The 20,889-nt window shown below is 38.0% G+C and overlaps 1 protein-coding gene across 14 annotated transcripts in view; it reads left to right on the top strand.

Moving 5' to 3' along the window:
* Positions 1-20,889, top strand: part of CTNNB1 (catenin beta 1) — a 40,669-nt gene that overhangs the window by 16,834 nt on the left and 2,946 nt on the right. For 8 of the 14 annotated variants that reach the window (XM_072726540.1, XM_072726546.1, XM_072726543.1 and 5 more), the window contains 12 exons: positions 10,370-10,430; positions 10,862-11,089; positions 11,292-11,545; positions 11,668-11,906; positions 11,995-12,196; positions 13,296-13,440; positions 16,548-16,651; positions 16,730-17,068; positions 17,326-17,484; positions 19,014-19,133; positions 19,752-19,902; positions 19,990-20,111. In XM_072726540.1, coding sequence (XP_072582641.1) covers positions 10,418-10,430; positions 10,862-11,089; positions 11,292-11,545; positions 11,668-11,906; positions 11,995-12,196; positions 13,296-13,440; positions 16,548-16,651; positions 16,730-17,068; positions 17,326-17,484; positions 19,014-19,133; positions 19,752-19,902; positions 19,990-20,111 — 2,076 coding nt within the window. In that variant the 5' untranslated portion in view covers positions 10,370-10,417. Of the gene's footprint in view, positions 1-10,369; positions 10,431-10,537; positions 10,670-10,861; positions 11,090-11,291; positions 11,546-11,667; positions 11,907-11,994; positions 12,197-13,295; positions 13,441-16,547; positions 16,652-16,729; positions 17,069-17,325; positions 17,485-19,013; positions 19,134-19,751; positions 19,903-19,989; positions 20,112-20,889 lie in introns of all 14 variants that reach the window. The other 6 variants (XM_072726549.1, XM_072726552.1, XM_072726550.1 and 3 more) reach the window with 1 other exon arrangement.

Consider the following 20,889-nt stretch of genomic DNA (forward strand, 5'->3'; position numbering starts at 1 on the left):
ACATTTCCTTAATGCTATCACTGGTTAACACATAATGGGGCTAAATGATAAGTTTTCTTGGGCAGGCATCATTTCTAATACTAATGTTTTCTTTATATAAATTTAATTCTGGGAGTGTATTTAACGATATCTTAAAATTTGCAAATGCTGTGCATATTAAATATGTGTTGAATTTTTTTTCCCTATGTATCTTTTTTCATTCTTTCTAATGGCTACATAGTTATCCACTACCCCTTCTCACTTAGATGATGTACAATTTCTAGTGGCTTCCTGATTGGCTTCCCTGCTTTTCTTTTGGTCTCTCGTCATCTTTTTTCTTTTTAAAGGATTTTCATTTACTTATTTTAGAAAGAGAGAAAGTGAGAGCAGGGGGAAGGGCAGAAGGTGAGGGAGAGAGAGAATCTCAAGCAGACTCTGCTAAGTGCAGAGCCTGATGCAGGGCTTGATCTCAATACCCTGATAACATGACCTGAGCTGACACCAAGAGTCAGGTACTTAACTGACTGAGCCACCCAGGTGCCCTACCATCTTTTTAACATACAGACACTAGAGTGAACTGTAAAAGGCCTAAATCATAGTACATTCACCTCCAGTGGCTTCCTAGTGCACTTTGGATTTCATTCAACATCCTTATTGATCTGGTCTTTTCCTCGTTTCATAGTTCCCTCACTTCTCATTATGCTGGTGATCTGTAGTACCTTTCCCAAAGTTCATACCTTTCTTTACACATTTTCTCTGCATGAAGTGTTCTTCCCCTTCTTTAGTTGGCTGGCTGCAACTCCTCTTCTGCTCAAATGTTCCTCCATCATACCTCACTGTTACCTAGAGTTGCCCTTCTCCTCAGCCAGTCACTGTTCTCACCTTCTTTATTTCCTTCACAACAGTTCTCTTTAAGTTTTGTTTTTATTGCTTAAATTTCTAATAATGCAAGCTTTACTAGATGTATGAGCTTGATTCTGTGACTCTTCGTCACTGTTATTGCAATGCCAGTAACATGAAAGGTGTTAAATTTGTTCAGTTATGAAAATACATTTCATTTAATGGATAAATTATTTTTATTTATTCCCTTGTTGAGGAGCATTTGGGTAATATCCAACAATTTCTATGAATGCTTCACTGTGTAGACCTGTTGGCATGCTTCTGTGAATATTCCTGCAGATTACATTTATATTTTAAAAATGGGGGCAGCCCGGGTGGCTCAGAGGTTTAGTGCCTGCCTTTGGCCCTAGGGCGTGATCCTGGAGACCCAGGGTCAAGTCCCACGTCAGGCTCCCTGCATGGAGCCTGCTTCTGCCTCTGCCTGTGTCTCTGCCTCTCTCTCTCTCTCTCTCTCTCTCTGTATCTCTCATGAATAAATAAATAAAATCTTTTTTAAAAATTATAAAAATAAATAAAAATGGAATTTCAGAGTGAGAGGGTGTTTATATTTAATGGGTAGTGCCAACTTCCAAAAAGTTTCTGCCAGTTTAACTACAGTTAACTCTTGAATAACGTGGGAATTAGGAACATCAGACCCCATGCAGTCCAAAGTCTCTGTATAACTTTGATTCCTCCAAAGCTTAGCTTGGTAATAGCCTACTGTTTATAGAAACAAAAAAAAAAAAAGCCTTACCAATATAAACAGATGATTAAAAGTTTGTTGTATGTATTGTATATCGTATTCTTACCATAAAGTAAGCTACGGGAAAGAAAATGTGAAGAAAATCAGAAGAGGAAACACATTTATTACAGTACTGTACTATAAAAAAATCCATGTATACAAGAAACAAGTGTTGGCAAGGATGTGGAGAAAAAGGAACCCCCTTGCGCTGTTGGTGGAAATGCAAACTGGTATAGCCACTGGAAAGCAGTATGGAGTTTCCTCAAAAAATTAAAAATAGAACTACCTTATGATCTAGTAATTCCAGTACTGGGTGTTTACCCAAAGAAAACAGAAATACAAATTTGAGAAGATATATGCACCCCTATGTTTATAGCAGCATTATTTACAATAGCCAAACTATGGAAGCAGACCAAGTGTCCATTGATAGATACTGGATAAAGATGTAGTATATATATAATGGAATATTATTCAGCCCTAAAAAGAATGAAATCTTGCCATCTGCAACAACATGGAGAGCTAAAGAGCATAATGCTAGGTGAAATAAGTCAGAGAACGATATACCATATGATCTCACTCATGTGGAATTTGAAAAAACAAATGAGCAAAGGGAAAAAAAAAGAGACAAACCAAGGAACACTCTTTACCGTAGAAAACAAACTGATCGTTATCAGAATGGGGGGTGGGGATGGGTGAAATTAGAGGTGAGGATTAAAGAGTACATGCATCATGATTAAAAAAAAAATCATATATAAGTGGACCATGCAGTTCCAATCCTTGTTGTTCAAGGGTCAACTGTATATTCTTAGCAGTGGGTATTAATCTTTTCAATCTTTGCCAGTTGGATAAGCAAAAAAGAAATTAGTTTCAATTATATGTGTATATTTATTGCTTGTTTTCTATTTTTCCTTTGAAACGATGGTTCCTGCTCTTCCTCTGATTTTTATTTTCTTAATAATTTTCCTTAGTTCTTTGCATACTAATGTCTTTAATCATATTCACCTGTCTTGTGATCAGCATGTCATTTTTTAAATGACTTTGTATGCAGTGGGTTTTTTGCGTAGAATTTAAACATCTTATGTACACAAATGATCCTTCTGGTTTCAGAGTTTCAAGTCATGCTTATATTTGGCTTCTTACCATTGTTTATTTCTGTATATACTGCCCTTGCTAATATATCTTGTTTTATCTCATTGCTTTATTTCCTACATGTAAATATTTGATGATGAATGTAGGTTTAATTTTAATATAGTGAAATAAAAATAGATGAAAACAGGATAAAAGAAATTTTTTTAGAAGATAAGCCCACCTAATACATAATCCTGCCTCCCGTTACTTGAAGTATTACCTCTTTCATTTATTAAATTACCATATTATATCTTGGTGTTGTCTGATCACAGTACTCTCTTAGCCATTCATATCCCAAATACACAGATCTTTAATTGCTGTGGCTGTTGATTTATAATGTATTTTAGTATCTGATAGTTATTTCAGTCTTTTTTTATTATTATTATCTTTATACTTCAATTCCAGATGAACTTAAGAATCATTCATTTTCACTGCTGAAGAAATCTGAGAATTTGGGGGGGGGGTACATTAAATTTGTACTAAGTAAGAGAAAACCAACAGTGTCTTTGTATAATACAAAAGTTTACCTCTTGTGTGTACTTTGTTTTTATAGCTGCTTTTATGAATGAGATCTTTTTGCGATTATGTTTTACTAATCTCTTTGTATAAAGGAATTTGTGTATAATGGCCCCTTTTATTAAAAACTTAGCCTAACCATTTTCTGTGCAGCCTTATCACACTGTAACTTAAAATGAGTGTAAAAGGGGTCTCTAGAGTCTTAACAGAGAACATCCTCAAGTTTAAAAGTATTTAGCTAATCATCATTTTTGTGAACTGGAGAAAAATAGGATTTTCAGTAATGGGAACAGACCCTCCTGCAGAGCTTATAGTCTTTAGCCTTCTAAAATAGACTCGTAGCCTGTTTAAGCTTTGTGACTGCTGCCTCTTTAAGGAAACAGGAATATTTATTTTATTCTCATCTTTGAGACTTGAGTTTGTAAGGTTTATTAGCTAGTTTAACAAAAGTATACATGAAATACTTGTGTCTTTTTTTGGACAGTTAATTGAAAAGATTAAAGTACAAAGATTTATTTTAAAATCATATTTGGAGTTTATCTGAAATGCCAGTAAGAGCTATTTCCCCATTTTATTTTCAATCAGTTATTTTTGCTATGCAGAATGTGTTAAATGTTACATTTAACAAACAGCCATGTAATCATGGTGACTCAGATTAAGAGACCTACGTAATTTTGCTGTATTTATTTGATTTAAAAAAAAATGCTGAAAAGTTGAAGCCATCTTTAATACCCTTCCTTCCTGATTTCCTTTGCACCCAGGTATTAAAAAGCTAGCATGTCACCTTTGTACTTTTACTGCATAAACAGTATTAAACATTTTGTTTCTTTAACTTAGCTGACATAAAATTATATTTGGTAACTATAAAAATGTGTGTGTAGGTAAAGGCTATTTCTTATGTACTTTGAAATAACTGTTTTAAAATATCTTTTTTGGTTGCCTATATTAATATGGGCTGGAGAAAAACTATCTGCTTTTTGTAGTAGTGATTTGTTCTTAGAGTGGATAAAGTGAAAGTGTGTTTTAAAACATTTTCTTTTTTTCTAAAGGATCAGGACTATTTTAGGATTGTTACTGATCAAAGATGCTGTGTGAAGCTCCTCATTGGTGAGATTGAGCATATATTAGAAGTGCAAAAGAAATTACCATAGTTGAATTATTTTAAATAGTAAAGTCATATTATCAGACACAAGAGGCCTAAATATGCTATCAATGATTATTCAAGGAGTTTCTTACATACAAGGTATACATGTACTCTATAAAAATATAAAAGAACTACATTAAGAATGTGGCAAGTCAGAAAGGCTACATGTTGGCAAATAAAAAAAATTAAGCATTTAACTTCAGAATTTAGAACTTTCTAGGTGGGGTCGGGTGTACATTAGATGGTTGGATGTGGCTATTACAGACTATCCTGAGGTAACGGTTGATGCTGCTCACATCTTGGTAGGCTGGCCACTCATAGAGGGCCTTCTGTGAAAATTGCCTGCTTATGCTCCATCAGTATTATGGAGCTATGTATCAAATGCCTTGTAAGTTCTTTAACTTTTAACCCAGTAGTTGGAGCAATCCTAATGTGGAAGAGAAGTGCAAGAAACTAAGAGAATCATTTATATGGAAACATGTTTGTTCAGCATTGTTTGAATAGCAAACTAAATGGGGGAGGACAAACTTAAATATTCAAGAATGGGAGATATGGTTAAATTACAGTACAGATACATTATACAGTGCAGATGAAAATATTTTAAGGGTCTAAAATACTAGGAGTTTCCTATGTTTATATTAAAAGTATACCTAAGGAAGACATGGACATGGCCAACATGCACATGAGAAAATGCTCCGCATCACTTGCCATCAGGGAAATACAGATCAAAACCACAATGAGATACCACCTCACACCAGTGAGAATGGGGAAAATTAACAAGGCAGGAAACAACAAATGTTGGAGAGGATGCGGAGAAAAGGGAACCCTCTTACACTGTTGGTGGGAATGTGAACTGGTGCAGCCACTCTGGAAAACTGTGTGGAGGTTCCTCAAAGAGTTAAAAATAGACCTGCCCTACGACCCAGCAATTGCACTGTTGGGGATTTACCCCAAAGATTCAGATGCAATGAAACGTCGGGACACCTGCACCCCGATGTTTCTATCAGCAATGGCCACAATAGCCAAACTGTGGAAGGAGCCTTGGTGTCCATCGAAAGATGAATGGATAAAGAAGATGTGGTTTATGTATACAATGGAATATTACTCAGCCATTAGAAACGACAAATACCCACCATTTGCTTCAACGTGGATGGAACTGGAGGGTATTATGCTGAGTGAAATAAGTCAATCGGAGAAGGACAGTGTATGTTCTCATTCATTTGGGGAATATGAATAATAGTGAAAGGGAATATAAAGGAAGGGAAAAGAAATGTTGGGAAATATCAGGAAGGGAGACAGAACATAAAGACTCCTAACTCGGGGAAACGAACTAGGGGTGGTGGAAGGGGAGGAGGGCGGGTGTTGGAAGGGGAATGGGTGACGGGCACTGAGGTGGACACTTGACGGGATGAGCACTGGGTGTTTTTCTGTATGTTGGTAAATTGAACACCAATAAAATTAATTAAAAAAAAAAAAAAGAAAGAAAGTATACCTAATAGTAAGTTTAGTAAAATACTGAATTTACCAGAATGTCATTAACCGTGAGTATCATTATTATGGGAATGACAAAAACATTACTTTATGCTAAGTGTATATATTACTTTATAAGTAGGATAGAGAATAGAGAAGACCATAAAATGAAGAAAAGAGATCATTTGAGAAATGTCTTAATTTTTCCTAGTCACAGGCAGTTCATATTTTTTCTCATAGCCATTTTTACACCTATGTATTTAAAGATACTACAAAGGGCATTAATGTTAGGACTTTTGGAGGAGCAAAAGTGGCATTGAAACTTTGTTTTTTATTGGCGGGTGTAGGAAGACTCCTCTCCTCTCTGAATACACAAAGACATAGCTGAGGAGTAAAAGTAGGAAGGAAATTAGATTTGAGTTGTGATTTAGAAGTGTTAGTGATGAATGAAAAGTGCCCAAACAGGAAGATTTGAGATTATACATTTTTTAACGGGCAAGGTTTTAGTAGTGACAGTTAATAAAAATGTGTATGTATGTGCTTTTAGATTTACAAAGCAAGTTTTACTTAGAACTGTTTTTAATCCCTGAGGATTTTTCATAAATTTATCATGCTCCTGAATAGAGTTGTGCTTTCTTACTTGAAAACAGTTAGTGATTGGCTTTGGTTCTTCTAGTACAGGATATTGGAAAGTGAATTGTTGGTATGAACTGCCAGTATAAAACTGAGGCTTTATAATAGATCTGCTTTATTATTTTTTTTTAAAGATTTATTTATTTGTGAGAGACCTACGAGAGAGAGAGAGAGAGAGAGAGAGGCAGAGACAGAAGCAGGCAGAGACATAAGCAGGCTACCGTCAGGGAACCCGATATGGGACTCGATCCTGGATTCTGGATCCTGGGATCATGCCCTGAGCCAAAGGCAGACACTCAACCACTGAGCCACCCAGGCATCCCTGCTTTATTTTTACATAGCAAAGTCACTCCTAGTTAGTAATACTTGAGTTTTGTGACATATAAGGTAATATAATTTGTCCTAATGGAAACTGGAGAAGTAAACTTTAGTGTAAAACATGTATCATGTCAAGAATTCTCACATAGACTGACAGAAGGCTGTTTCAAGTACACTAGGTGAAGTAGAGGCTCCAGTTCACTCCTTGTGAAATTGAGTAGCAGCTAGTAAGGCTAGTCTTTTATAAAAATTGTTTGCAAGAAACACCATCCTTTTTGTAGCCACGTAATGAATGAATTATGTAATTAACTTTATAATTATTCTGTAGGAGGGCACAAATATTACATATTATTAATGGTCATTGAGGTGATGTGAGTGTTCATTAGATAATTGTGTCTACTTTCCTGCATATTTGAATTTTTTCCTAATGAAAAAGAAAAACCTAGAATGTTTAAGTAGTCATATTAGAAAAGCTGAAGGAAAAATTACTCAAAAGTAATACTTTGAATAAAGATATGGATCAGGTTGAACTTTTCACCTAAATAGAAATTATTATTATATATAGAGGATATATATTTTTTCTATCCCATATCTTGTTAAACCTTTATAGATTTTTAAATTAAAAAAAAAAGATTTTTGAGGTAACTGGAAAGAATACATGTTTAAATAACAAAAAGAAAAAGGAAGGATGTATGTATCCATTACCTCACTAAATTGGATAAATGGGCAATCCTGATCACCCTCTTTATTTGTAAAAGCACCACTTGGTGGGGATAAAGCTGGCAAGACCCAGAGGATTCTAATGTAGTTTGTACTTAGTGATCACTTGTATCTAGGAACATTTAGTACATCATGATTCGTTAGCATCTCCCCCCCCCCCCCTTTATCTTAAGTTGGTATGTAATGGACTTCTCCCCATTTTTGTTTCCCCTAATTCTTTCTGAAATGCCTTTTAGGTGGAGCTTTGATCCCCTAGATCAATCATCTTGTTTCTTTTTATATTGAGCATCTTTCTCCTTTATGCTCTAGGAGTTTTTTTCCTCAACTTTGGTTATCTAGTGAACTTTTATTATCGCCAGTCTTTTTGAGGGTAATTGAAACGAATGTGTTTCCTTCCCCACCCTTACTCCTATTTTAAAATTCTGTGTTACTCTGGAGTCAGTTTTTCTGTTGGTTTTTCTTGAACTTTTTCCTTTGATTTTGAAGGTTTTCCTGATGTATTTGGTAAGCCTTGGTTAATTGGGAGCTCTAGGATTGGGCCCCTGATGATTGGGAGGGTGTGGTGGAGAGGAGCCAGCCCTTGAGCTGAAAGTGCTGTCCATAGGAAGAATGAAGAAGGCTTTCTTTTTGGGCAAGATTCTGGCCTACTTCTCTTTGGATAGTATATTCAATTTCTAAAGAAATTTCTAAAGTGAATAGTTCTCATATTTTTGGTAAGTTGGATTTGTCTGCAGAATAATGTGGGAGTGAGTTGGTATATACTGTTAATTATGTAGATCCCCGTTTTCCTTCCTGCTTATTTCTATTTCTCAACCTGTTGGAATGACACTTGGCTTCCCTCACTACATAGAATTGTAGTGAAGAGCAAGAATAATTTTTATGCATGCTCCATAAATTTTAAAGTACTATAAAAATAATAGTATTTACAAGACCCCAACATATAAATTGATATCGTAAGTTTGGAATAGGAACTTGCTTTTTTTCCATTGAATCATTATAAATTATGGTCAAAATATATAGGTCAGTCCCCATAAACAGATTTTACCCAGTAACATGGTTAAATGTCTTGTCTTTACATCAACAAGGAGACAATACTATAATTTTTTTTTCCTTAAAGCCATATTCACTTGAATCTTGAACAATGTAGCAGTTAGGGGCACAACCCCTGCACAGTCTGAAATCTGCGTGTAACTTTTTACTTGCCAAAAACTTAACTGATAGCTGTTGACCAGAAGCCTTACCAATAACATAAACAATTGATTAATGCATATTTTGTATGTATATCATAGTGACTGGTTTCTGAGCCCGGTGGCATTAGCCAAAGGAGGAGCCCAATGTAGAACATATTTTTAAGTCGCCTTTCCGGGAAATATACCTGGGAGCTGGAGTGGAGCACTCAGTTTCCAGAGAGGTGGAAAAATAAAATAAAAGCTAAAATGCAGCTTCAGTGAGTAGAGAACATGGGTATTTCTTAAAGTGTGGTCTGTAGAAATCTTCATTAAAAATTTAGGTTTCTATGCCTCACTCTAGTCCTGTTGAATCAAAACATTAAATACATAATCCCACTTGGTATCTTAAAAGATTCTTATTGACAGGAATCACCTTTATTATTTTCTGACCTTCATTTTTGTCATGTAAAAAAAGATTATCAGTTGTGTTTCTACTGTGGACACTAAACAATTGTATCCACAACTCTTGTTATCTTTACATGTCAAGTGACCTTTGTGGCTATAAAAATCTAGTACCGCAAGAGCAATTTTAGGAATAATTAACACATGCTTCCTTTACGTAGAGCAAGTAGGACTTCAGAGTGTAGTTTCCAACTTCTTTAAACATTTAAACTCCTTTTTACATGGATAGAGTACTCACTTCATGTTTAAATATTTTAGTCCATATCTTTACATATTGGTAAACCAATGTGTTAAGTTGTAGTGCAAGATAAACTTGTTTACGGGAATACTTTGTGATAAAGGAAATGTTATTATTAGGAATATCTGGTGGTTGTGAGCCTTTAAACACAGTTCTCATTTGCAAGTAGTTTCCTGTGTGATTCAGTGTTTTCCTATTACACAGTGAGGCCAAAATGTAAACATAGATGCTAGGATTTACATTTATATAAATTATGTATTTATATATATAGTACTTTTGTAATATATATATTTTTTGTAATTATCAGAACAGCATTCTGGTCAGTAATAGTTGTATTTATAATACATCATTGCTATAAATTTGAACTAGACAGATTTTACTAAAAGGGTGATTATTGTGTTGCAGATTTACATTTGAAAAGTAATTTTAGTCAGTAAAAGATCTCAAACCCAGTGTTCTGATCCAGTCAGCAAAACCTGTTTTGTATTTTAGATGTCTTTGTATTGTGTCAGGAAAGAAAAACCATTAGTGAAAATCTAGTGTTTTTTTAAATTCCATGTCCAGTCTCACCAGAAAGATCTCTGAATTTTTCAGTGAAAGAAGTTAAAAAGAGAGGGGAGAGGTCTTTTGGGAATTCGAGGAGTTGAATTTGAATAGTTTTTTCCTACCTTGGCTTTCACTATAAATTTTCTTCATCCTCAACAATAATTAAGCTTTCTGACATCCTGAATAACTGTAATTTGTATTTCTACCTAAAAAGAGGTGTTTACTAAAAGAGGTTCAGCAGTGGTGGAGCTGTGGGGAGTGTATTAAGGAGACCATGGAGTCTGGCTTTCACTCTCACATGGTAGAGGGGGATTTGGGGGCTTTTCGTGGATATAATCCATGATGTTTAGCAGGTCATCCTAGTGACTTAAAAGTACTAAAAACAAACTAATTTTAAATCCTAATGACTTGATTAACTCTTTTAGGGTATCTGAAGCACACCATACAACGGTTTTGAAAATCCTGTGTGGGCAATGGCTACCCAAGGTTTGTATCAAAAGTCTTTAGTTACTGAATCGGGGCTCTGCTTCATTGCCATTAACCCAGTCTGGCTCAGATCCCCCTGCTTTACTCTCTCCCTGCTTACTTGTCAGGCTACCTTTTGCTCCATTTTCTGCTCACTCCTCCTAATGGCTTGGTGAAATAGCAAACAAGCCACCAGCAGGAATCTAGTCTGGATGACTGCTTCTGGAGCCTGGATGCAGTACCATTCTTCCACTAATTCAGTGAGTAATTGTTAGGTGGTCCCTTAAGAGTATAGATATTTCATCACTGAGCTAATCCTGGCTATCGTTGTTTATTCTTGGCTGACTTTCAGATTTGACTATTTCTAACAATATTTCAATGGGTCATCACAGATATTTTAATGAATATAACATCTCCATGGTGGTAATGCTAATACTGTTTGATTTTTATAGCTGATTTGATGGAGCTGGACATGGCCATGGAGCCAGACAGAAAAGCAGCTGTTAGTCACTGGCAGCAACAGTCTTACCTGGATTCTGGAATCCATTCTGGTGCCACTACCACAGCTCCTTCTCTCAGTGGTAAAGGCAATCCCGAGGAAGAAGATGTGGATACCACCCAAGTCCTGTATGAGTGGGAACAGGGCTTTTCTCAGTCCTTCACTCAAGAACAAGTAGCTGGTAAGTATTTTATTGCCTTAATAAAAGTTAGAAGGCAATTTTAAGAATGATTCTTGAAAAAGTTAGTATGTAATAGCTTAAATAAAATGGTGTGGTAAAGAAAACATGGAGTGATTGTGATGTTACCTTTACCACTTAGGATAGCACAAATTCAGGTGAATGCTGAATTATGAACAGTGAGTGTTGAATTTATTTTTTCCAGATATTGATGGTCAGTATGCAATGACTCGAGCTCAGAGGGTGCGGGCTGCTATGTTCCCTGAGACATTAGATGAAGGCATGCAGATCCCATCTACACAGTTCGATGCTGCTCATCCTACTAATGTCCAGCGTTTGGCTGAACCGTCACAGATGCTGAAACATGCAGTTGTAAATTTGATTAACTATCAAGATGATGCAGAACTTGCCACACGTGCAATCCCTGAACTGACAAAATTGCTAAATGATGAGGACCAGGTAAGTAAGGACATGGCTAGCTTTTAATCTGCTTTAAAGGAAACTCAAGGAGCCTCAGAATGTTTATCCAGTATCAGTATTTGAAAATCATAATTCTGTCTCTTAATTCCTGTACATTATAGGTGGTGGTTAATAAGGCTGCAGTTATGGTCCATCAGCTTTCTAAAAAGGAAGCTTCCAGACACGCCATCATGCGTTCTCCTCAGATGGTGTCTGCTATTGTACGCACCATGCAGAATACAAATGATGTGGAAACAGCTCGCTGTACTGCTGGGACCTTGCACAATCTTTCTCATCATCGTGAGGGCTTGCTGGCCATCTTTAAGTCTGGGGGCATTCCTGCCCTGGTGAAGATGCTTGGGTAAGAAAACATGGTTAGGATGCTTGAAGCTAAGGAGGAGAAGGGTGCCATCACAGCCTTTCTGATGAGGCTTTTTTTTTCTTCCCAGTTCACCAGTGGATTCTGTATTATTTTATGCCATTACAACTCTCCACAACCTTTTATTACATCAAGAAGGAGCTAAAATGGCAGTACGTTTAGCCGGTGGACTGCAGAAAATGGTTGCCTTGCTCAACAAAACAAATGTTAAATTCTTGGCTATTACAACAGACTGCCTTCAGATTTTAGCTTACGGGAATCAGGAAAGCAAGGTAAAAGAATTTTTCTGAGTATGGCTCATGGAGCATTGGGGAATCCAGTGTCATGTCCTTCTGTGGACTCTTGCACATTCTTTGTATGCCTCACCCTTTGTGTGTATCCTAGAAAAAAAGCTGGACATCTCTTTTTCTTTAAATATTTGTTTATATAAGGCTAGGTGATAAGGATACAGTGGGTATACTTAGAGCTTTCATACTTAGGTGGAAGATAGGCACTAATTAGAGATAATAACCTAATTACTATTTAATTCATGTATCTGGAAGAAGTAGAGGGGCTGTGTGATAGCATATACGTGAACCACACCCTGCTTGGAAGGTTTAGAGAGACCAGTGGAAGGAAGTGATAGTGGAGTTCAGTTCACAAGGATGAGGAAAGACTGACTAGGTGAAGGTCAGAGAGGGGAAGTGACACCTTTGAAAGTCCTGAGAGAGGAGAGGGATGAATTTACAGAGTAAAGAAGAGGAAAGGTTTGAGATGGGAGTATTGAGATTAGCAGGGCAGGTCCTTCAGGGCCTTGTAGAATATGTTTTAAAAAAGTAATGGAAAGCAGTTCAGTATCAGCAGAGGCATGAAGTGAGGAGATTTGTTTTTAGAAAATCAGGATAGTTGGGAAGTAGGGGTCTGCGGGAAAGTAAAGGGCAAGAATGAGTATTTTATGATACTTCATTTTAAGTAGGTGAATAATGATTAGGAAAAGCCAAGAGCCAAATCATTAGGAGTTCTAAGCACCTGTTCTGGCTCAAATTTTCAAGAAATCTGCTTTGATATACCATTAATATATGGACAATACTGTTGCATACAAACATGGTTTCTGTTTGTTTCTTTTGTTCTGATCAGTGTGAGAGGAAGAATATTGGGGAAAAGTTGAGATATTCTTGGGAGTACTGGGATGCCTGAATTTGAGTGGAATGGTGTAAGAGGGGCTAAACGTCCCAATATGGGAATCTGGGGTAATGGGGTTCAGGGATATATTTAGGTCAATGGCAAGCTGGCTGAAATTCTTGTACGATAAAAATGGGTTGGTAGTGTGGCTTTTCTTGGGCATATGGTGAATATTCCAAGACTAACAATATTATATACACATCTTTTTAGCTGATCATTCTGGCTAGTGGTGGACCTCAAGCTTTAGTAAATATAATGAGGACCTACACTTATGAGAAACTTCTGTGGACCACAAGCAGAGTATTGAAGGTGCTGTCTGTCTGCTCTAGTAATAAACCAGCTATTGTAGAAGCAGGTAAGTGTTCTGAGTGTCATGTGTACAGCATATTATAGTTCTAATTAGATTACTTGTCTTAGGAAAAGGGTAATACAACTTGACCTTAATGGGCTGAAACTGAATAGAACCAGTTTGCAGCCAAGATCACATTCAAAATATATGTGCTACTTGACACCTTGCATTGGTGCTGTTTAAGCCTCATTTAGATAGAGTTCTCGTTAGCCATCAAAAATGATGGCTGATTACTTGGCACTCTATGTTGTGTGCATGTTAGTAGCAGAGGAAAGGAGTAGGTGGACCAACCAGGGCCTTTTGTTTTTTTATCATAAAGATACTCTTTAGCTATCTAGCATCAGTTCTTTCTTAACCCACTTAATAGTATTTACCTGGACTCTGAAACCAAGTTTCATATCAAAATTGGAAGAGGAGAAATATGAAAGCATTTATTAGAAGAAAATACTGGGAATAAAGTGTAGGGTTGGTAACACCTATTTTTCTCACTTGTCTGGAGTAATTTGAGAATTTGTGGGAGAGAGGGGCATTATGATTACCCAGGATAGCAGCTGGCACTGAGACAGGTGTGGCTGCATTCATATTCAATAAGGGGATGAAATTCTGCCAGCTATTCCAGAAATACGAGGAGTGCTTGCAGAAAAATGCAGAGTTTTGGATTTAATTGGAATCCTTGGAGTGAAGTGATAAAGTCAATAGGTAGCTGGAAATGTGTATGGGACTGGGGACCTAGGTGTCTCCATTTTAAGAAGTTAGCTAGGTTATTCTGCTGTTCATTTGTGTGTTCTGAAGACATTCAGCACCTGTGTTTCAAGCACTGGAATAAGCACGTGGTCTGCATTGGCTAACCAAGCAGATAGGGCCCCTGCATTTATTCTTCCATTCTGTGAGAATGACAAAAATATGTAAAAGATGGGGGCATTACAACCAAGAATGAATTCTGTAGGGGAGAAAGGAACAGCAAATACGGATACAGAATTAACAGGGAGGGAGGAAGCAGGGAGCTTCCCTGAGAAGGGGATGTACAGTGGGATTGCTGGATGAGAAAGCACTTGTTTAGTTATATGAGAAGTGGGGATTAGATGCCTTCCAGGCAGAGAAAAACGTGTGCTGTGTCCTAAAAGTAAGAAAGAGCTTGTTGATCTCTAAGTGCTAAAGAGGAAGAGTGTGTAACTAGAATTTAATGAGTAATGAGTAAGTAGCCCAGAATGAGGTTGATGGGCTAGGCAAGGACCATATTTGCAGGACTTTCTAGGCCTGTAAGATGTTCATTTCTGCCGTATTTCAGCTTTAGAACCACAGATGTAGAATATTTAGTTCAGTTTGTAGTGTCAGGTGGGATCCAAATTCTAAAGGGTTCCTTAATGTTATGCTAAAAAATGTGGCCTTTGTTTTATAGAAGATGAGAAGTTACTAATGATGGTTAAGCAGTGGCACAGCATCAGCATCACAGTGGGGTGTTTGGAATATTAATACTAACAATATATGACAGTTTGAATGATCAAAGGCAAGGAAGACCAGGCCACCTGGATGTGTTATAGGCTTCTAGGAATTAAGCAGTTTGGTATTAAAAGTACACAGCAAAAGGATGACTTTTTTGAGATTTCTGAAAGAACCCATAGAGTATACTAACTTAGGGGCTTAACAGTACAACCAGAAGTGGTTTATGGTAGGGAGAACATTGGTACCGTGAAGATACAAATGGAACTACCAGGATAGGTTGGTTAATATTTGGAATAAGGTAATTTAAGATGTGAAAATATTCAGAGTGACTATAAAATGCAGGGCAAGACTAGGCTAGAAATTTGGGAGTTGACCTGTCAGTGTAGGTGGGAAGGGGGGTGTGTGCCTCAGAGGCATCTGCACGGGACTCTTATCTTAACCTTAGGCCTGCTGAATCACTGTGTGTGTTTTTAAAGTCTATGGGCTATTCTGATAAGCAGTTTGGGGTTGAGATCATCCACCCTGTTAGAGTGAATAGTAAAGGGAGGGAATGAAATCTGTGAGGGGAAAGAAGGTTGAGGGGAATTTAGTCATTTAACGAATGTTGAGCATTAGCCTTATGCAGGTCCCTGTGTTAGTAGCTGGAGGTGCTATGAGGAAGGAACCAGATAGGGATGATCCTTGTCTTGTAGAAGAGGTAGACTTAATTTTAAAACAGACTGAAAAAGGGGTACCTGACTGGCTCAGTTGGTAGAGCATGCAACTCTTCATCTCCAGGTTCATGAGTTCAAGCCCCACGTTGTCTGTGGAGCCTAAAGATTAAAATAATAATAAGATAAAAAATGAAACAGACCTGAAAAGATGAACAGGGAGACAAGGAAAGTATCTCACTACATTCAGAAGTGATTTCGTAGGAGAGAGATGGGTGAAGTTAACCCATTATGTGGGGAATTAGGCTTCCATTTAGACTTCTCAATCAATATAAAGGTCTTTCCTTAGGGTCCTAAACCTTCCTGACACGTGTTTTGGAGTCAGCATCTTTCATGTAATCCTTGGTAATAAGTGTTCCCATGCCTTGTTAAGTTGGTCTTACATAGTTTCCTCAGGTCTTTGCTGCTTTGCTCAGATGTCACTTTCACACTGAGGTGCCCTCATTACACTACTTGAAATTGTAGCCCCCGCCCTCTTGTGTTGTTTTTTTTTCCATAGCACTTAACATCATCTGGCATACTATGGAGTTTCAGTTTATTAACTGTATTTGTTTATTGTCTGCCTCCAGCTAGACTGTGAGCTCCACAAGAGTGGGGACCTTAGAATATTTTGCACATTGGTACAGCTCCAACTCAAAACAGGGCCTGGTATTGGTCAATATTTTTGAGATGATTGAATGGATGAAAGGAAATAATACGAATATTACCTAAGGAGGACAGTGGAGATAACGAAGGCTTTTTCCACATAGGGAGGAACAGTACTCGATAAGTTGTCACCAGTTGAGGTGAATTAGAAAAGAAAGGGAAACTGAGCAACAGCCTAACAAATGAAATAAAGGACTTAGATGGAGGGGGTAAACTTTGGCAGTAATGAGGGACACTCTCTAAGACTAGAGAGGACAGTGCTGATAGGACTTGCCAGCTAACGGCCATCACCTTAGATCTTTTTTCATATCTTAGGTGGAATGCAGGCTTTAGGGCTTCACCTGACAGATCCAAGTCAACGTCTTGTTCAGAATTGTCTTTGGACTCTAAGGAATCTATCAGATGCTGCAACTAAACAGGTAAATTCTGAGTATGCCAGTGCCTTGGTGATAGAATTAAGATGAATATGTACTGAGCATTTGTTTTTATGTCCATAGGAAGGGATGGAAGGTCTTCTTGGGACTCTTGTTCAGCTTCTGGGCTCAGATGATATAAATGTGGTCACGTGTGCAGCTGGAATTCTTTCTAATCTCACTTGCAATAATTATAAGAACAAGATGATGGTCTGCCAAGTGGGTGGTATAGAGGCTCTTGTGCGTACTGTCCTTCGTGCTGGTGACAGGGAGGACATTACTGAGCCTGCCATCTGTGCTCTTCGTCATCTGACCAGCCGACACCAGGAAGCAGAGATGGCCCAGAATGCTGTTCGCCTTCACTATGGACTGCCAGTTGTGGTTAAACTCCTACACCCACCATCCCATTGGCCTCTAATAAAGGTAAACTGTCAATCAAAAATAGGTTGCAGAATTGAAAATGATCCACCTCTAGCTATTGGATGGCTATCTAGGCATAAGGGATTGGCAAGTACGAATCCTATTCCTTAGTAAATAGGAAGTATGGCTGGGGTGGGGTTCTGAAGTATTTTCAAAGTCTGTGCTACTTTTAGGTGATACCAGTAGTGTGGTGGGAATTTTAGGCTAAGAAGATGATTTGGTTGAGTTACATGCCCATCCTTTATTCTTCTTATCTACAGGCTACTGTTGGATTGATTCGAAATCTTGCCCTTTGTCCAGCAAATCATGCACCTCTGCGTGAGCAGGGTGCCATTCCACGACTAGTTCAGTTGCTGGTTCGTGCCCATCAGGATACCCAGCGCCGTACATCTATGGGTGGAACACAGCAGCAGTTTGTGGTAGGTAAATCTGAATAGTGACACCTGGCTATTTAAAAGGAATGCATAAATTCATAGGATCCTGAATTCTTTGGTCATTGGTTCCCTCCATCTTCCTGCCTGCAGGGCTATTTGCTAATGATTTAAAAAAAAAATTACTTGTTTCTGTAGCTGCAGAAAAGATAAAGGAATAATGTGGCTTTTAGTGATGTTGATTTTGACCTCTCCGTTACATCATCAGTCTTACAAAGAAAGCATGGGTGTTACGTACTGCTGTGGGGTTAGGCACTTCATACAGTGTTTTCATCTAATCCATACAGAGGTTCACCTTCTTAGGAAGTAGCAGAACCATAATTTGAATCCAAGTCCATCTGATTTCAGAGCCCTTATTCCCCATTAGAACACGAATTTTGCCTGTAAGTATGTAACACACTTTTTTACTATGTCTTCCAGAAATGGTTTAAACCATTTTCACAGACCTAAGGATACTAATAAATTTCGAGAATAAGTAGCATTTCTGGAATCTTTACCCAGATTGATAATCTCAGCCTAAAGTTTTGATGTCAGCTTTGCAGTCTTTAAAAAGCGTCGTTACAAGTATCTAAAGAGAAATTTATTCCTTAGAATTTATTTTTGAAGATTCAGGTCTTCAAAGAGTTTTCTCTTATTTAATTAGGTTACTTTAGAAAACAGGAGCCTACCAGAACAGATTTTGGGCATCTCCTATTGCTAGTTATGTGTATGCCCTCATCATAGGGCTTTGCCTTTCTCTATTTGTTCCTTTTGGTATTGGCCTGTCTCTAGGAGGTGGCTTACAAGAATGCAAAAGATACCTTTTATTTTCAGTCTTTTGTCTAGGAAGAAAGGAGTATTTGTGTCTTTATAAAAATCAAGTTTTGTGTCTTTATGAAAATCAAAAAGCCACTAGAAGCAGAATCATAACCTTTTTCAAAACTCAGGAACAGGGAAAACGGATAGTACCTACATTTTGCAAAAACTAACTTCCTTCTCTCGTGTAGACTACCCGTCAGATAGTTTTGGAGATTGTGAGGAGTGGGTCTTCCACTTGACAGCTCAATAGAATTTTAGCGGTTGGTGATAAAACTTTCCTTGGCTTGCACCCAATACACATAGATATACAAAAATAGAGGGAACATATGGAAGAAAAGCATTTGTCAGTCTGTGCATTAATTTCCCATCCTTGTGTATCTTATATATATACTTTTTACCTAAAGTGGTTGGTGTCTTGACTGTAAGAAAGTTATCTTTGGGATTCTGAGCATTTCAAAGCTGTATTTCCTGTGTGCAGTATGGGTGTGGGGGAGGGGTGCAGCTTGAAATCAGTGCCATCATGAGCCCCCCCGCCCATGTCCATAATGTTCAGTCATGGAATCCTCTTTCATTCCTAAACCATTTGCAAATTCTGAGGGAATCTTGGGTGTATAATGTGAATAACTAGTCTAGGTAATGTTACTCCAAAAGAAAACCTTTTCATTTATTGACTTTAGAGAAGAGAATACCCTATTTGTTAACCATGTTTCTTTTGGTAGGAGGGGGTCCGTATGGAAGAAATTGTTGAAGGTTGTACTGGAGCCCTTCATATCCTAGCTCGGGATGTTCACAACCGAATCGTAATCAGAGGACTAAATACCATTCCATTGTTTGTGCAGGTATGTTGATTTCATGTGAAGTGTTGTAGATTTTATGAGTCTATAAATAAAATTTCAGGATTTTAATGAAAAGCAAAATTTCAGAAAACTAGGGACCAAGTTAAGGGCAGTTTTTCATCTATCTCCATTTATAATGACAACACTCTGCTCATATGCCCCCTGCCAATGAATGACAAATGGAATCTCTGTAGTGTTTGCTCTTTTTGTTGAGTACATTTAATTTTATGAAAAGTCCCTTTGTTTTTCTGGGGCAGTAGGAGAAGCATTGGGACTAGAGCCTGAAGAAGGAGGATACGTCATAGTCTGCTTTTGGGGTACTGAGTTTTGGAGCTAGGAGAGCTGATATGGGTTGCCAGAGACAGGCCTCCAGCCACTTCCTGTTTTGCCAAATCCAAGCTCAACTAAAACTGAAGAAAGGGTTTGTAGCCAAAAATGGTCTAGAAAAGCTGTGTTCAAGAGCATCAAATACCTGAGAACATAAAGTTCGAGAACATGATTTAATGCAAGTACTATAAATGCCTTGTTTTCTCTGAATTGGGAATGTTTGCACCATAATGGGGTGCTTGCTGTGTTTCTTCCTTAGATTTAATTAGGTTTTGTTTGTGTTTTTCTCCTTAGCTGCTTTATTCTCCCATTGAAAATATCCAAAGAGTAGCTGCAGGGGTCCTCTGTGAACTTGCTCAGGACAAGGAGGCTGCAGAAGCCATTGAAGCGGAGGGAGCCACAGCTCCTCTGACAGAGTTACTTCACTCTAGGAACGAAGGTGTAGGTAAGTAGAAGAGCCAGAACCTTTAACTCATATATACAGGAAAGCCTCAGCTTTTCCTCAGGGGCTTTTTTTCCTGTCCTCTTCCAGCAACATATGCAGCTGCTGTTTTGTTCCGAATGTCTGAGGACAAGCCACAGGATTACAAGAAACGGCTTTCGGTTGAGCTGACCAGTTCTCTCTTCAGAACGGAGCCAATGGCTTGGAATGAGGTAGGCCATATGGACATGTTTATTTGGTAGCGTGTGGTTTCCCCTCCAAATGCTCGCACACATTTATTTGCATTGTGTCCCTGGCTTGAATATCTGTCCTTTCTGCTACTTTAGCAGCCGCTGTGAGAAAGAACCACAGCTTTATTTAAAAAAAAAAAAAAAAAATTTATTTATTCATGAGAGACACAGAGAGCAAGAGAGAAAGAGAGAGAGGCAGAGACACAGGCAAAGGGAGAAGCAGGCTCCATGCAGGGATCCCAACGGGGGGCTCGATCCTGGGTCTCCAGGATCATGCCCTGGGCCGAAGGTGGCGCTAAACCGCTGGGCCACCAGGGCTGCCCAGAACCACAGCTTTAAACAGCTATTCAGAATAAATAATGCTGCTTAACATTAGAATTTGTGAGGGACATGGGTGGAAAAAGTATCCGCTTAAAGCTTCTCTTTCTAAAGAGATGCTTTTCCAAAAGGGAAATATGTTTCCTTTTAAGGAAAGAGGCACTCTATTCTGTTAGCTGGAGGTCAATTTATTGATATGGTCTCTTTAAATTTTCAGTTTTTCATCTACTTTTCTATTTGAAATTCTGTGAATTTGTCTTCAGTATTTGTCCTCAGTACAGAATTGTTCTTGAGGCACACCTAGGTGGCTCAGTAGTTGAGCATCTGCCTTCAGCTCAGGGCATGATCCTAGGGTCCTGGTATCAAGTCCTGCATCAGGCTTCTCGCAGGGAGCCCATTTCTCCCTCTGCCTATGTCTCTGCCTCTCTCTCTGTGTCTCTCA

This window comes from Vulpes vulpes, chromosome 11 (assembly GCF_048418805.1).
Source record: "Vulpes vulpes isolate BD-2025 chromosome 11, VulVul3, whole genome shotgun sequence".
Taxonomy (NCBI): Eukaryota; Metazoa; Chordata; class Mammalia; order Carnivora; family Canidae; genus Vulpes; species Vulpes vulpes.